The sequence below is a fragment of the Saccopteryx leptura genome, chromosome 7 (assembly GCF_036850995.1).
Source record: "Saccopteryx leptura isolate mSacLep1 chromosome 7, mSacLep1_pri_phased_curated, whole genome shotgun sequence".
Classification (NCBI taxonomy): Eukaryota; Metazoa; Chordata; class Mammalia; order Chiroptera; family Emballonuridae; genus Saccopteryx; species Saccopteryx leptura.
In genome coordinates this window covers 120,809,082-120,825,456 of record NC_089509.1, presented here as the reverse complement: position 1 = coordinate 120,825,456, position 16,375 = coordinate 120,809,082, and the positions used below count along the sequence as shown (strand labels likewise).

Sequence of the window (16,375 nt, the reverse complement as noted above, 5' to 3'; positions counted from 1 at the left end):
GTCCCAGGTGAGCTTCCTTCCCACCGCCAGTCAGGCCAGGGCTGGGATTGAGGTGTTTCCTGACAGGCAGCGTCTCCAGGCGTCTCCCCCATGGAAGTGGAGATGACCTTCTCTGGAAGAAGGTGGCATTATCTTAGACCTTGGGTTGCTCCTCTAAGTCAGGCTTCAAATACAAACCCCAGAACACAGTCAGAGAGAACTGGGCACCCGAGGAGGCCAGACACCACCCACGGGAGCAAGCAGAAATCAGAGAAACACCAGACACCGCGATGATCTGACCGTCAGATAACTAAGTCTGCTGTGTTCAAAGCCACAAAATGCCAGCTTTAAGACGTCACCGAGAGAACAACCAATAGCATCTTGAAAACGTACAAGGTTTGGGGCCTCCCATTCCTGACCTCAAAACTTACCACCAAACAACAATAACCAAAGCAGCATGGCACAGGCGGGCCAAAGGAGAGGCCCACGGCCAGAGCGGAGCGCCCAGACACGAACCCCCACACGTGTGGCCAAGCAGTGACCACGGAGCCTCTTGGGCAAAACAACGAAGTGGGTTTGTTGAAATTAAAAAGCCTCTTTTGTGTCAGAAACACCCTCGCCAGCCAGCAGATGGGAGGAAACATTTGGAAATCATGTATCTAGTAAGGGATGAACATCCAGGATACCTAGAGAACTACAACCAAACAGCGAAGCCCGATACAATGTGATTTAAAAAAAAAAAAAAAAAAAAAGGGCAAAGGCCCTGAAACAATTTCCCCAAAGAAGGTCCACAAATGGCCACCAAGCCCCCGGTCACTGGGGAGACACGATCAAAGCTGCAGTGTGGGGCTTCCTCGCACCCACCAGGATGGCCGCTATCAGAAGCTCAGAGCACACTGTGTCGGCCCGGAACCTGTGCAGTGCTGGTGGGGTTGGCACTGGGGCACAGTGGGCGCTGCTGTCCCAGGGGTAGGAGGGACCGCAGAGCCCCCCCCCCCGCCTGGGCCTCTCTGCGCAAACCCCGCGGATTCCCCGAGGAGTGGGGTGGATATGGTCACGGCTGGAACTGAGGCAGCCCCAGCCACAATCTGTTTTAAACTTGGGGTGCTGATGGAGCCCATGGCGAGAACTTATAGAAGCTGAGGGTGGCCCGTGGGGGCCTTGAGACTCATCGGCTCGATACCCCATGCAGGATGGGTTGATGGGAACTTGACCACTGACAAGGGAAGGGCCCAGCATGGGGGGAGGCCCCTTGGCTCTTGTGAAACAGTGGCAGCTACCCCTGGGGGGGGGGGGCTCTTCTCTCTCGCTCCAGCACCCAGTGACGCTGCTGCTGTCGTTGGCCCTCGAGTCAGAGGGTCCCCTGAGTGGTGGCAGCCAGCCAGCCGCGGCTGTGACTCGGGAAGCTGGCGGGGAGGCTGGTCAGCGCTTCGGGTGGAGTTGGAAGGGGTCGCCCTGGCCGTGGAGGGGGCTCTTCGGGACCAGATTGTTACTGAGCTTGGGTCTAGCTGGGGTCAGCAGGCTGCTCTCTGAGGGGCTGGCCAGTGACCCCGCTTGGCCTGTGGACCACAGTGCAGGTTCCTTTGGTCCTGCTTTTACCACCCTGGCCGATAGAAACAGCATTCCCAGCTCACACCCCGTGCTGTGCTGTCGTCCTGTGTGGACGCTGCTTTGCAAGCTCAGCTTGCTGGTACGTCTGCCCGCCTGCCCTCACCCGGTCTGTGCACTCGCTCGCTCGGAGCTGAGCAGCAGGCAGAGCCCGGATGGCCACAAGGGCTGGAGAGGTCCAGTCCCCGGCCTTCTGCTGAGAACGCCCCGGCCACAGCCCCCCTCTGCGGACGGCTCTGCCGGGAAGAGCACAGCCTGGCCCCCGCAGACGCCACTGTGGGGCCTGCTAATGCGGGGACAAACTGCAGCCACCGAGGAGACAGCCGGGGCCCCTCCTCGCAGGTGCCCACACGAGGGCTGTTCTCCAGCGGGACTGACAGGGACGGAGCTGCTGCTGGATACGCCTCCCGGGTGGCCCCTGCTTCCCAGAGACGGCGCAGGCACCCAGGGGCCCGGTAGATATGGGAGCAGCTGAGGCAGGGCCACCACCGCATGCCAGGCTTGACCCTCACAGCGCGGGGGGGTGCTGTTCCCGAGGTGGGGGCCAGCCCGGCTGCTCCCCTTCTGCTGTGGCTCCTGCGGCTCCTGCGGCTCCTGCAGACAGACTAGGTTTCCTTCCTGCCTTTGAAGTGCACGTGCCCCTCTCAGGTGTGGTGTGCGGGCCTCCCTGCCTGCCCACCAGCACTTGGCTTCGCCTTTCTCTCTGTGCCTCCGCACCCGGCTGTGGGCTCAGAGCCCCAGGGTCCAGGAATGAGGCAGAACAAGCCGGCCCTGTTCCCCTGCCAGGGCAGGGCAGGGCAGGGCCAGGACCACAGCGGAGAAGGCAGCGGGGCCAGGCGCTGGGCAAGCAGGCTGCTGGCAGCCCTGCCACCTGGCCGGCAGCCTCCTTGGGTGTCTATCCTGTACCCAGATGAGAATTCTGAGTGGCTGGCGGGGTTGGGGAGTGGGCGGGGCTTAGGCCGGTGGGCGGGGCGCTGCATGGGGCACCCAGGGCTACTTCCTGCAAAGTATCAATTTTATTGATATGATTTTTCTACTTTCAACAGCACTTAGTAAAACAGGCGGCAGAGAAGTGGAAACAAGGAGAAAGGGTGAGGCCAGACCCTGTGCCCAATGCACCCTGTGCTGGGTGCATGTCCCTGAGGAGAGGCGGGGTGAAGCCCACCCTTCACCTATGCAGTGGGGGCCCACCTGCCTGCTCCCCCCCCCCACCGGGCAGGGGGCCTGGCTGTTGCTGGGGTCCTGGCCCGGGACTGCTGCTCGCATCAGGTGGCCATGCGGGCCTGAGGCCAGCCCAGCCCAGTTCAGCAGGGGCTCACAGAAACTCGGAGCCCCAGGAATACACGGGGTGTGTGGTGTGTGTTTACAGGGCCCCACAGCTTCCCAGCCCTCCCTGCTGGACTCCAAGCCCAGAGCCACTCGAGAATTGCTGTCCTCTGCAGCGGGGGCCACCTCTCTAGTGTCTGAGCACCTGCTGCAGAGAAGAACCAGGTGCCACGGGGTGTCACAGCCCAGGGAGAGGTGGCACACAGGCTGCCTGTGGTGGATGGAGCTGAATGCAGGAGTGGGAGTGTGGGGGGGTGGCCGGCAGGTGCACCCTCCCCGCCCAGGCGGGGCGCAGGAGGCCTGTGCTCAAGGCTGGGGTGTCCCCTCTGGGCAGGATGGAAATCTCGGGAGGGGCACGGCCAGTCAGCTGGGGTGGCCCGGAGGGCACACGCTACGGGAGGCCAGGAAGCGGAGAAGCCGCAGTGACCTGGAGAAATCTAGGTGGTCCTTAGGGCACGAAGGAGGCCTTCCTTCACCTGGGGGAGGGCATGTACAGCCGGGAGGGGGCTGGCCAGCAGGGAGCCAGGCCTTTCCTGCAGGACACAGCTGGCCCTTGCTGCTCGGGGAAGAGCACGGAGAGCCTGTGCTGGGGGCATTTCCGACTCAGGATGAAACCAGGAAAGAGCGGAAGTGTCACGCAGTCTCCTGGAGGCGACGTCCAGCTAAACGTGTGTGAGTGTGACCGGTCAGTCCCCAAGTGGGAGAGCTCGCGGGGGCTCCCTGCTGCCACCTCACTGGTGCCACCTTGCTGGGCACGGAGGGGCTGCTCTGAGCAGGCGGCCTGGAGGGAAGCCAGGGACCCCGCGTGTGCGGCCGCAGCACCCCAGCTCGGCAGACATCAGAGCCAAAAGGGTGGACCTTGGTTCCTGCTTTGACTTCTCTGCCAAAAATCAAACAATAAAGCCCTGAGGCCTTTTATAAGCTTGTTTTGAAAAATGTGGGCGGGTCTTCTATTTCCTGGCAGCTCTCGGGGCAACCAGGGTTCCTCCCACTGGGGGCTGGAGCCCTGCTCACAGGGCAGCGGGTGGGCAGAAGCCCTGGGGCCCGTGGGCAAGGTCAGTGTGAGCCCTAGACACACAGAGCCCGGTGCACAGCCAGCCGGGAAGGAGGAGGGCTGGTTCTCAGCTGGGCCTGAGGTCCTGGGGGAACAGCACTCGGGCTGCAGGAGGGTGGGGAGGGGACAGTGCCACCACCTGGATGGCCCGGGCCAACTTCCTGGGGGAGGGGCACTGGAGTGGAGCCAGCGCCTAGTTGGCTGGGGGGGGGGGAGGGGGTGCAAAGGAGGAATTCCTGAGGGTGGGAGAGAGAAGCTGGTGTTGGGGGACCAGCCCTTCCTTCCCTCCCCGGCCAGGCTGTCCTGGGAGGTGGGCCCCGGGCTGCACTTCCCGCTGCCTGCTGTCCAGGGCCTCCCTGCAGCTACTTCCCGTCTCCTCCAGGGCCTCATGGTGTGGCTGTCCCGAGACCCAGCCCTTGGAGCTCCTCTAACCCCTGTCCCTCCCGTGTCCTGTCCCTCCGGCTGTCCCTCCCGTGTCCTGTCCCTCCGGCTGTCCCTCCACCTGCTGGCCCCTCCCATTCCCTGGTAGGCTCCAGCTCTGGCCACCTCATCCCTGGCAAAGCCATCTCTGTTGCACTTTCGGTACCCCACAGCCAGGTGCTCCCCTAGGGACAAAGCCCAGCTCTACAGAGGCCCCTGGACGTACCTGCCTGTGGGCAGCAGCCCCTGATCACCTGGCCCCTGCTTCTGACCTTGGGCCTGTCCACTGCCCACAGTCCTTTCATCAGTCTGACCACAAGGATGCCCTGTCTGGCCTGGACACCAGGGGCCACAAGGAGCACCTGTGGCCGGGGCCCTTGGGGGTGGCTTGTCCCAGTCAGCCCTGCACCAGTGAATAGAAGCTGGGAGGCTTGAGCCTGTGGGGTCAGGAGTGCCCAGGGAAATGCTCAGACCTATATCAAAAGACATGCCACAGACACTGGCCGCAAAGGGCAGGCTGGTTCCGTAGAGGCTTGACTGTGCTTGGCAACGGGCCAGGGGAAATGTGGATGTGGGATTATGGTTGTGTCATCTCAACATCAGAAGACGGGTGACCCGCACGGGCCAAGGCTGCCCGGAGCCAGCACTCTCCCGGCAGCTGGGACGGGGCAGGGAACAAAGCAGACAGCAGGGACCCCGCTCCGAGAGTGGCACGCTCTGCCCTGGGTCTCCCCTGGACCCCGCCCGGGCTCTCGCAGGCCTTCCGGACGCATGCACAAATGGACGAATTAGTGTGGAAGCCACAGGGGAAGGAAAGCACCAGGTTCCCACAGCAGTCATCTGGGAGGACAGCCAGGCCACGTCCAGCTGAGAAGTCCTGGTGTCAGAGTCACCGAGCCCTGAGGAACGGGGCTCCGGGTCGCCCAGAGTCACCGAGCCCTGAGGAGCGGGGCTGTGGGTCACCCAGAGTCACCGAGCCCTGAGGAGCGGGGCTCCAGGTCACCCAGAGTCACCGAGCCCTGAGGAGCGGGGCTCCGAGTCGCCCAGAGTCACCGAGCCCTGAGGAGTGGGGCTCCGAGTCACCCCTCGCTGGCCAGGCCTGCCTCCCAGGGAGGCACTCAGGGCAGACTGTCCGGCCTCAAGGCCAAGGACGAGGAAGGGCCGGAAGTGGAGGGAGGGGAGAGGCACAGAGAGACAGGGTCCCGTTCTCCTTTGGTGCTGTTTCCTTGGCCGTCCTGTGGACAGGCTCGAGGGGCAGGGCCAGGGTCTGGAGGCCACTAAGTGGGGCTGGTAGCCTGGCCCAGGGCTGCGACCGCAGGTGCTGGGAAGTGGATGCATTTCCAAGGCGGAGCTGCCTGGCTCAGCTGCTGACAATATGGGGACGAGTGTGGGAGGGAGGCACTGAGGAGACCCCCGGCCAGGGGGCTGCCGCCCTCCCTGTGCTGGTGGGCGAGAAGAAGCTGGACTTCGGGCCGGGTCCTGCTGGTTTGGGCAGGAGGTCAGGAGGCACCTGGACACGGGAGTCTGGCCCCAGATCTGCCTTCTGAGCCTCGGTTTCCTCGTCAGGACAGGGGTGGGGTCTCGGGGGTTTGCTCAGTGAGTTCCGAGGAACAGGCTCGGGTGCCAGACCCACCTGCGTCTCACCAGGCTTGTCCCCGGGGGTCAGGGCAGGTTGTCTAGGTGACCTGGAGTTGGTGGCCAGTGATGGCTGGACACATGTCACGGGCATACTCAGATGGGGGTAGTCTGCTGCACAGAGGGAAGCTGAGGTGGAGACTGTGACTAGCCACGGCTGCCCTGATGGGGGGAAGCAGGCAGGGACAGTGAACTCAGGGTCAGCACGCAGCCGCCCTCGGTCAGACCCACTGTCCACACTGCCTCTTCCCTCTGGGCTCCTCAGGCACACTGCCTGCCTGGTTCCCACTCACAGCTCGGCATGCTAGGACTGGCCCCGAAGCCTTCCAAAGGACAAGGAGAGTCAGAGGGGTCAGAGCAGCACGGGCTGGGGGCCAGGGGTGGGTGCTGGAGGAGGCCCCGAGGTGACAGGTGGAAGGGACCCGGAGGGACACTCCCAGTCCACATCCCAACAGCTTCCTCTCAGAGACACAGCTGGCAGACCCAGCCCCGCCGTGCTGGCCCCTGTGGCCCGAGAACATATCAAAACTGATGGGTCCTCACAGGGTGGCTGGCACCTTCATGGGTGCTGCCCATCTGGAGTGGGTGCTCCCCCGTGGCTAGCCCTGGAGGCCATGGCACGGCTGCCCTCTGGACCCACGCACAGTGTCGGCAGCCGCAGGGAAGTCCACTCGGCAGGCTGCTGCCGCTCCACCCCCGCTGCCCGTGCCGGCCTGGTGGGGGTCGGACCTGAGCACTGAGCCCCTCTCCAAAGTTTTCAGAGCCTCACAACTTAGCACACCCAGCTGCTACGAGGTGAGAAGGAGCCGAGCGCTGGGTGCCTTCCGGAAAAGGGGCCCCGCCCGCCACAGGACCGAGTCCTTGCTAGGGCTGTGACCCGAGTGCTGTTTCCACGGAGACTCACAAAGCACTGATCTCCACTTCTCACTCAGGCCATGTGACGAGTGGGCCCTGTGAGAGGGAAGAGGCACGCACTCACCCGTCCATCCACCCGCTCTACAAGCCTGCTTTGTGCCAATCAAATGTCTGGGGACTCAGAGGCCCGAGGCCAGAGGGGCGGGGCCGGCCCCTCGAGGGTTCTCACTCCGCTGGACTCCAACGGCTGAACTCAGGGCTGGCCTGCTGGACAAGGGGGAGAGCCAGGGGCACGCAGGGAAGTGTCCTCTTGGCCTGAGTGGGTGTGAGGGGCACCTGGTGGGGCCCACGTGCTTCAGAATAAATGTTTCCCCTTCTCTCCTCTGGCTGTGATTCCAGAGGCCTCCACACCCGACTGCCTGCCCCCTCGCTGATGCAGAGCCCATGGCTATTTCAGGCAAGGTGCCCCAGGCAGCGCTCCCTCAAGAGTTCTCCCGTCTTCCCTACCCAGTAAAGAGGAGGTGAAGGGGCTCACTATGTCCACACGGGCGAGTGTTTTGCAAATAATATCTCCGTTTTCAGGAGAAAGCTCTCACGGAGCTCTGTGTTTTGTTAGCAGGCAGAACGTTGGTGTCTGATGAGACCATTTGTTTTGCTAGTGGGATCTGGCCACTCCGGAGCCCTCTCTCCCATTGTTTTGGCAAAGAGTTGATGCTTTCAGTGAGGCTGGTAAGAGGGTCAGCCACTTTCATAATATTTTCACCCATGCCTGTGGCCAGGAAGGTTGAGCCCAGCCTTATTCCTAAGGGACGTTTTGATGCAGAGTCATGTTACCATGTGACAACGTGAGTCTTCCCATCTCTAAGAAGTACGGGCCGCCTCTAGCTCCGGCAGACCCTGAGCTCACCCCGCACTCCCGAAGTCAGTCCCACCTGGCTGTCCAAACCCCGTACTAGAGGGACTTTCAGCAGGTGGCACTCACAGAGAGAATAGCTGCCTCCTCCCACCAACGTCACATCAGCAAATGCTGGCCCCTGAGGTGAGGAGGCACCAGCAGGGATAGGCAGCTGCCCAGCTGTGTGGGCACGGCCAGGTATGCAGGGAGCCATGATGTTGATGACTGCAGTGGTCAGTGGGCAGCAGAGGCCATGTGAACAGCAGTAGGAGAGGACGACAATAGTGTCAAAGGTGCAGATGGGGTGGAGGTGGAGCTGATGGTGGGGTGCTGGGGGTGGAGGAGGCAGAGGTTGTGTTCCCAGCCTTGGTGTTGGAGGCGACAGTCCATCAGGCTGTGCAGCCCCGTTCTAGCTGGACTGGAGATTCAGGGAAGGCAGTGCACGGTGCACTGTGGCCCACCCACAGGGAACTCCACGCGTGATGAGACACAGCGCTTCTATCTCTCAGAACTGGTGTCTGAAAGATACAGGACGGCGCCAGGACCCTCCCACGGAGCTGGGGACCGGGCACGGGGCAGACGCTCAGCGCGGGCTGCCCGAGCTCTCCAGGTCAGTCGAGTCCGGGCAGGGCAGGGACCGGGCCGGAGCCGGGCCGGGCAGGGGCGCGCCGCGCTCGAGTCGCCACGGCGGCGGGGCTGCCGCTCGCCCCCACACCCGGCCCGCCTCTCCCGCGGGCCGCTGTCCGGCCTTGGCTGCCGAGGGAGGAAGCGCTGTCCTCATTCCACCTCTGGCCGCGGCGGTGCCAAGCTGCTGGCGGCGGCGGGAGCCGGGGCGGCGGGCGGCGGGCGGCGGGCAGCGGCTGGGGCCCCGCGCCCTTCCTGGCGCCCGCGGGCTCAGGGTACTCACGTAAAGTCCGGAGTGCTCGGCGCCGAAGAACGGGAAGGGCACGGACAGCGGCCGCAGCCCCGAGCCGCCGTCGTCCTGCTTGGGGGTGACAGCGTCGCCGTGCTCCGCGCCGAACGGGTAGAAGTCGGCCAGGGCCACCGCGCCGCGCACCCCGCGCGCCCCGAGCCCCAGGGCCGCGGCCACAAGCAGCACCCACGCGGCAGCTCGCGGCATGGCCGGGGGTCGGCGGTGGAGACGGAGCGGGGACAGAACGGGGCGCGCGGGGACAGAGCGGGGACAGCGCGGGATGGAGAGCGACGGAGAGGGGACGGCGCGGGGCAGCAGGGACAGAACGGGGACAGCGGGGACAGAGCGGGGACAGTGGGAACGGAGTGGGGACAGAGTGGGGACAACGGGGACAGAAGGGGACAGCGGGGACGGAGCGGGGACAGCGGGGACAGAGCGGGGACAGAGTGGGGACAACGGGGACAGAAGGGGACGGAGCGGGGACAGAGCGGGGCTCGCGGCGGCCGCCGGGTGGGGCGAGGCCGCGGTCCGGAGTGGCCGCAGGGCCGAGCGGGTGGCAGGCAGCGCGGCCGCGCCGTCGGTGGCCCCGCGTCTCGCTCGCGAGCTCGGCGGGCGCTCCGGTGGCCGCTGCGGAGGAAGGCGCCGGGAGGGACGGCGTTCGGGCCAGCCCCGCCCCTGGGCCGCGACTTAAGTGCCCAGAGGGGTGGCCGCCCGGCCGGGGCGGGGCCTGGGCGGGGCCGTGCAAAGAGCGCGGCTCTTAAAGCGCCAGGCCCGCGGGGCGCTGGGGGTCCGGAGTCCTTGACCCGGCGCCCGGGCGGCGTGGCGGCCTATCCAGCGGCCGGAGCGCCTCTGGCTCGGGCACCCGCGAGGCGAGGGCTCCGCGGGCGCACGTCCTGCGTGAGTCCGCAGTTTTGCCACCCAGAAGTTTTGGGGAAGGACCGTAAGGCCTGCCTGAGAGGATGGGCCTGGGGACTCGATCACCCCGCTGCCAGAGGGTCATCAGTGGGGCCCGTCCTGGCTGAGCAGTGCCAGAGGCCAGCCCCGTGCTGCCCCCCACGCCTCGGCCCTGAGCCCTGAGCCCGGGGACCCTGGGTCTGCACGCACGAGGCTTCTCATCTGGTCTAACGTGGGCGAGACCCTGGTGTGAGGGGGGCCTCAGGGTATTAAGCTTTTCTTCTGCGGAGGGTTCTTTTTTTTTTTTGTATTTTTCTGAAGTTGGAAATGGGGAGGCTGTCAGACGGACTCCCTCATGCACCCAACCGGGATCCACCCAGCATGCCCACCAGGGGCGATGCTCTGCCCATCCGGGGAGTCACTCTGTCGAGACCAGAGCCATTCTAGCACCTGGGGCAGAGGCCACAGAGCCATCCCCAGCACCCGGGCCATCTTTTGCTCCAATGGAGCCTCAGCTGTGGGAGGGGAAGAGAGAGACAGAGAGGAAGGAGAGGGGGAGGGGTGGAGAAGCAGATGGGCGCCTCTCCTGTGTGCCCTGGCCGGGAATCGAACCCGGGACTCCTGCACGCCAGGCCGATGCTCTACCGCTGAGCCAACTGGCCAGGGCCTCTTCTGCGGAGGGTTCTTGATGGGTTCAAGGGGATGAGGGCACCTCACAGCAGAGAATCTTGGCAGACTCCTGGTAAAGCAGCCTAGAGCAGCAGTTGGGGGGAAGGCGGGCTGGACAGTGGGGCAGGGGTGAGTGGTCCGATGCTCCTGGGCCCCTGGGTGGGCAAGACTGCAGAGCCCACAGTTCAGATTCTCAGTTTCCAGCCAGTGGCCACCCAGCCCTTCTCCTGCCACGGGGACTGCTCACCTCAGACACCACTCCGACCATTTGTCCTTGGTCAGGGGGCATCCGTTTACCACTGGGCCCCTAGCCCAGTGCAGGACCCTGCTTTGGGGGCCTCAGTGCCTCCTCCCTCCTCTGCTCTCACAGTCCTGGTGTTGGGTGACAGCGACTACAGACCAAGCCCTGGCCCCTGAAGACTGGTGCACAACCCTCCCCTCCCCAAGATAAGCAGGAGTGGACAGTCGCAGAAGCACCAGGCCCCGGGGGGTTTCATGCTGGCCTTTGTGTTCTTCTATATTTACCCAAACGTTTCCAGTGAGCATGTGTTGTTCTGCAGTCAGAACGGGGAACCTTTGATGTGGTTGTTAAGAGCGAGTGTGTGAGCGGTGACTCTGGACCACTGCTTCTCACAGACCCGTCAGGATGCAGTCTGGGCTGGGTGAGCATTTCAGGAGGCTGGCCCTGCCCTGGCCGCAAGCCGAGAACAGGCACCCCACAAATGTCACCCACCCTAATCCTCCCAGCATGGCTGTGGGGGGGCTGGGACCTCAGGACAGCAGGACAATCGTAGCTGCAGGAGAGGAAGAATGGGAAAGGTCAGGGCCTCCCATTGGTGGAGGGAGAAAGTCAGAAAGGCCATCTGATTACAGGGCTGCGCTGGGGACAGAACCCCCAGTTCACGTGGCTCTCGGGGCAGCGGTGGGGGAAGGCCTGTTCCCACTCGCCACATCCACCATCCCACATCCTCACTCACACACGCACGCACACACACACACACACACATGCAGGCACACTCACACGTGCAACTCTCCTTCAGACACACTACTTTCTGCCCCCCTACACACTCCCACATGCACACTCACACGTGGAGACAGCACTCATGCACATGCACTGACATACACACACACGCATGCAGGCACACTCACACGTGCAACTCCCCTTCAGACACACTACTTTCTGCCACACACACACTCCCACATGCAGGCTCACACGTGGAGACAGCACTCACGCACATGCCCGCACACACACACACGCATGCATGCACACTCACACGTGCAACTCCCCTTCAGACACACTACTTTCTGCCACACACACACTCCCACATGCAGGCTCACACGTGGAGACAGCACTCACGCACATGCACTGACACACTTGTGTGTGCCCATCGCTCACTCACACACACTCACAAGTTCTCACGCCCTCACAAGTACGCTTTCACATGCTCACAACTCACTTGCACACATGTACACACAAATACACACAACACACAGCACCAAGCGGGGGGTGGGGAGGTCTCCGGGCCTGACCTCTGACCCCTCCTAGACCGGTCCACCTGCGACCCAGCCCCCTGCTCTCCGTCCTCCCCCCACTCTCCTTTCCTCCTGGGCACATTCCTCAGGGGACCCTCATAAAGCCTGTTTCTGGGCCCCCTGGAGCCTGCAGGGGAGACAGTGGGCCCAGAGCGAGTGCCCAGTCAGGCTGCTGCTCCAGGTGCAGCGGACGGGGTTTCCAGTCGTCCACTCACGGCAAGCTTCTGGGCGGCTCTGTGAGCTGCTCAGGCCCCCGCCCTGCCCCAAGCACCCGTGGGTCTGTCGTGGCCTTTGCCCTGGGCCAGTCTGTAGCTGGGCCTGGCACATCTGGGGTTAACACAGGGCTCACGGCCACCGGGCATTGCATTAAAATATACACACACACACACCACACACACACAAACACAAAAACACAACTCCACAGGCAAAAAAAAAAAGTGTTATTTTTTTCAAGTGCTAAAAATATTATCAGGAAATAGTTTTCAGCAACGTGCCGTTTGGGGCTCCCCGCTGGACTCAAGGGCGTCTTTGTCTCGGCCACAGAAAGTCCACATTTATCAAAACCAAAATGGTTTTATCAAGCAGGCTCATGTTCTGCGGCAGGAAACCCGAGCCTCCCCACAGGCCTGTGACATTTTAATTTAGGGCCTGAGTGTGTGTGCAGTGTGGACGGGGGAGCCTGGAGCCCACCTCTGGACGCCCCCAGGACTTGGGGCTCCGTGCAGGGTAAGGCACTGAATATCCTCATCTTGCCCAGGGGGCTGCTCCTGGCAGGGCTGGTGGTGAGGGCTCTGGGCGGGGCTGTTCGTGGGGGGGGGGGGGCTGGCTGCCTGCACCTCCAGCTCTCCTCACCTCCAGGAGGCACCTGGCACAGGGCATAGATCTCCCCAGAGCAGCTGGTCCGTCCACGTTGGTGAAATCAGAACCCCTACCCCAGGTAAGCCCCCATCTGCTCTGGGGACGAGGTTGGGAGGCCACAGGACCCAGAAAGGTAGGTAGGATAGGGTCTGGCTCTGGTTGCTACACTGGAAGGCCGGAGGAGGGAGGGGTGCTGTGGGTGGAGGGCCTGGCTCAGGGTGCCCAGCTGACTGCCCAGCTGGCGTGGCCCGCTATGTGCCGCTGGGGGGCAGAGCCTCCAGGAAACCCCCACTTCTGAACACCCACGGTGGGACCTCTGCTGGTGACCTCAGGGAAACGGTCAGCGTGTGGGTCAGTGTGCACTCCCGGGAGGCTCGCTGCTGCTTTCGTGCAAGGAGACAGAGGAGCTGGAAACACTTTGAGCCGGGGTTCTGCAGAGAGAGCCCACAAATGGGTTACAGGTGGGCCCAGGTACGGCTCTCCCTGCCCCTGGGGTGATGACAGACCCCTCCGGGCCTCCTGCGGGCAGCTTCATTCATCTCCCCTGGTTTACGGGCCAAGACTCCCCTTTCTGAGTGTTCCGTGATGGCCCGGAAGAGCCACAGAGGAGACCCGGGTGCACGGGGGACCCAGGGCCCGTCCCTGCTTGGAGCCAATGAAGCCGTGCTCTGTGGTCTTTCTAAGGATGCAGGGTAGGGGTGCGGAGTAGTGGGGGGGGGGGCTCTAATGATACCATGTGGAGTGAAAACTGTTACAGAGTCTCCAATGTAACAGAACGCTGCAGCCTCCCCGCAGGCGTGTGCGAGTGAGGAGGCTCTGGCGTCGCCCGTGCATCTGCAGGAGAGGCTCTTACCGCCAGGCACCGGTCGCCCTGGCCCAGCTGGCCTCCTCGGTCCAGCTCATTTCCTCCCCAGCTGTAGCCAAGATGGGGCCTTGGCTGCCCACGCAGCGGCACTCTGGAGGCGGGGCCTGTCTCCTTGGGCATCGGTCACCCGCCCCGCTGGTCGGTCTTGGGGTGTCACTGCTTCCTTCCGGCCAGGCCCGCGGCTCTCCCGCTCTCTCCTGGGGGGAGGAGCCTCCTCCCGCTGTGGGCTGCAGGCCTGTCCTTGGGCACCTGGAAAAGTTGGTGTCCCAGACCCCCGGGGATGGTCCCTGAGCCCCAGCGGAGACGGGGTGGTGGAGCTGCCACCACTGGCTGACACTCGTGACGCATCCGTCCGGGGCGGCCTGGGTGACACCCCACATAGGACTCACCATGACCCTCCGGGATGGGGTCGCTCGCTGGACAGAGGAGGACGCTGAGGCCTTGAGAGCCCGTCCAGGACTCACAGCCGGGGGGAGGGGACAGAGCCAGGACTCCCCTGCACTGCTGACCATTGCCAAACAGACGCTCAGACCCACGGGGCCTCTGATAGGCTGCGGGCCGGCATGTTGGGGCCGGAGAGGAGAAGCACCCCAGGGCCTGGGCCCAAGTTCCAGGGAGCAGGAGTGAGAGGAGGTGGGCCGTGGGGGGGGGGGGCAACAGTCCTGCCCCGCCCCCGCCCTGCCCTGCCCCGCCCCCGCCCCCCTCCCTGCACCTCACCTCCAGGGGGTGTGTGTGAGGACGGGGTCCCCCACGCAGTCCACCCGCCCGTAGGGGTGTGTGTGAGGACGGGGCCCCCCACGCAGTCCACCCGCCCGTAGGGGTGTGTGTGAGGACGGGGTCCCCCACTCAGTCCACCCGCCCGTAGGGGTGTGTGTGAGGACGGGGTCCCCCGTGCAGTCCACCCGCCCGTAGGGGTGTGTGTGAGGACGGGGTCCCCCGTGCAGTCCACCCGCCCGTAGGGGTGTGTGTGAGGACGGGGTCCCCCACGCAGTCCACCCGCCCGTAGGGGTGTGTGTGAGGACGGGGTCCCCCGTGCAGTCCACCCGCCCGTAGGGGTGTGTGTGAGGACGGGGTCCCCCGTGCAGTCCACCCGCCCGTAGGGGTGTGTGTGAGGACGGGGTCCCCCACGCAGTCCACCTGCCCACAGACCGCTGTGCACAAAGCCTCATGGGGCAGACGAGGGCGGGCGAGGGCAGCGGGGGCCCCGGCCCAGCCCCTCCTCACCCGTGAGCTCTGCCCCCAGGGCTGAGGTGAGGATGGACAGGCTCTGGTAAGCTCCTCGGTAACTAGGATTGAGCACCCGCTCACCGCAGGAAACGCTTACAGAAACACCAATTTATTTCCATTAGAAAAATCCTTTTTCCTCAGTATATACCCCTTTATGTTGAATAAACAAAAATAGTTTCTATGGCATGGAACTGTTTGTGGAAAGGTGACGATCTCAGAGGACTCACTGGCCCTTGGACATGTCCTGAGACAGGCGAGGAGAATCCTGAAATCGCCCATGAGCACGGTGGTCAAGTAGTGGGTGGCTTTCGTTTCCACATTGAGAGGTCATCCCGACACTTTTTAAAATATTTTTTTATGACTGATCATTTTAAAATTATTTTTATTTATTTATTCATTTTAGAGAAGAGAGACAGAGAGAGAGAGAGAAGGGGGGAAGAGCAGAAGAAGCATCAACTCCCATATGTGCCTTGACCAGACAAGCGCAGGGTTTTGCACCAGTGACCTCAGAGTTCCAGGTCGATGCTTTATCCACCGCGCCACCGCAGGTCAGGCCCCGACACCTTTCGGATCTGAAGCTCATTCCTCTCTCCTTCACCACCTCCTCCATGTGGGGAGCTTGTGTCCCAGAGCTGTGACCCCGGACGCCCCAGAGCTATGACCCGGGACGCCCCAGAGCTGCGACCCGGGACGCCCCAGAGCTGCGACCCCGGACGCCCCAGACCTGCGACCCGGGACGCCCCAGAGCTGCGACCCCGGACGCCCCAGAGCTGCGACCCGGGACGCCCCAGAGCTGCGACCCCGGATGCCCCAGGGCTGCGACCCCGGACGCCCCAGGGCTGCGACCCCGGACGCCCCAGGGCTGTGACCCGGGACGCCCCAGGGCTGTGACCCGGGACGCCCCAGGGCTGTGACCCAGGACGTCCCAGAGCTGTGACCCCGGACGTCAATGCGCAGGGCAGGAATGCTGACCCGACTCCAGGCTCCGGTTCCTGGTTCCTCTCTCCCACCCCAATTTTCAAGCCCCTCTGCTGGGGGGTGAGGGGGTACCCCACAAGGGAAGGGCACGCCTGGTTGTGGAGGGTCAGCAAGGACATGTCACTGAGCGCCAGGTCCTGCCCATCCTTGTTTGGGGAACATTCTCCGTCTGCTGGGTTGTCATTTGCTAAGGTGACCCATCGTCCTCCTGTAGGGAGGACAGTCCTTCTTTTGTAAGCCCCGTCCTCCCTCGGAAAGTGTCCTCCTACATGTCCTCCTTTTTGATACTGGAAGACTCATCTGTCTATGCCCGTATTCGATCGATGCAGAGTCGGTCCATTGCGTGTGATGTGATGTCTTTGTATCTAAATGAGTACTTTGTTCTTACAATGTCTATTGAAAATGAATAGGCATGTAAGCATATGACAGTATAAAATATTACACGTTTTTATTATGCATTTATCATAGTATAGTGTATTATTGTTGCAGTGAATAAAATACTTCTTTTATTTACGATATTGTTTTCTTCCATTTATTTTTGTCCTCCTTTTCATTGTAAAAAAGTTAATCACCTTACATTTGCCCTAAGTGTCCACTGCGGGGAGGGGACGGATATCAGGGTGTCCACTTCCCCATGGACGCCCCCTTTGCCCAGATCAGCCATTG

At 63.0% G+C, this 16,375-nt stretch overlaps 1 protein-coding gene across 1 annotated transcript in view; it reads right to left on the bottom strand.

The window, feature by feature from the left end:
* SNED1 (sushi, nidogen and EGF like domains 1) overlaps positions 1-8,929 on the bottom strand; it is a 66,081-nt gene extending 57,152 nt beyond the window's left edge. The window contains exon 1 of the mRNA XM_066345918.1: positions 8,680-8,929. Coding sequence (XP_066202015.1) covers positions 8,680-8,892 — 213 coding nt within the window. The 5' untranslated portion in view covers positions 8,893-8,929. The remainder of the gene's footprint in view (positions 1-8,679) is intronic.
* Between the last annotated feature and the right edge of the window lie 7,446 nt (positions 8,930-16,375).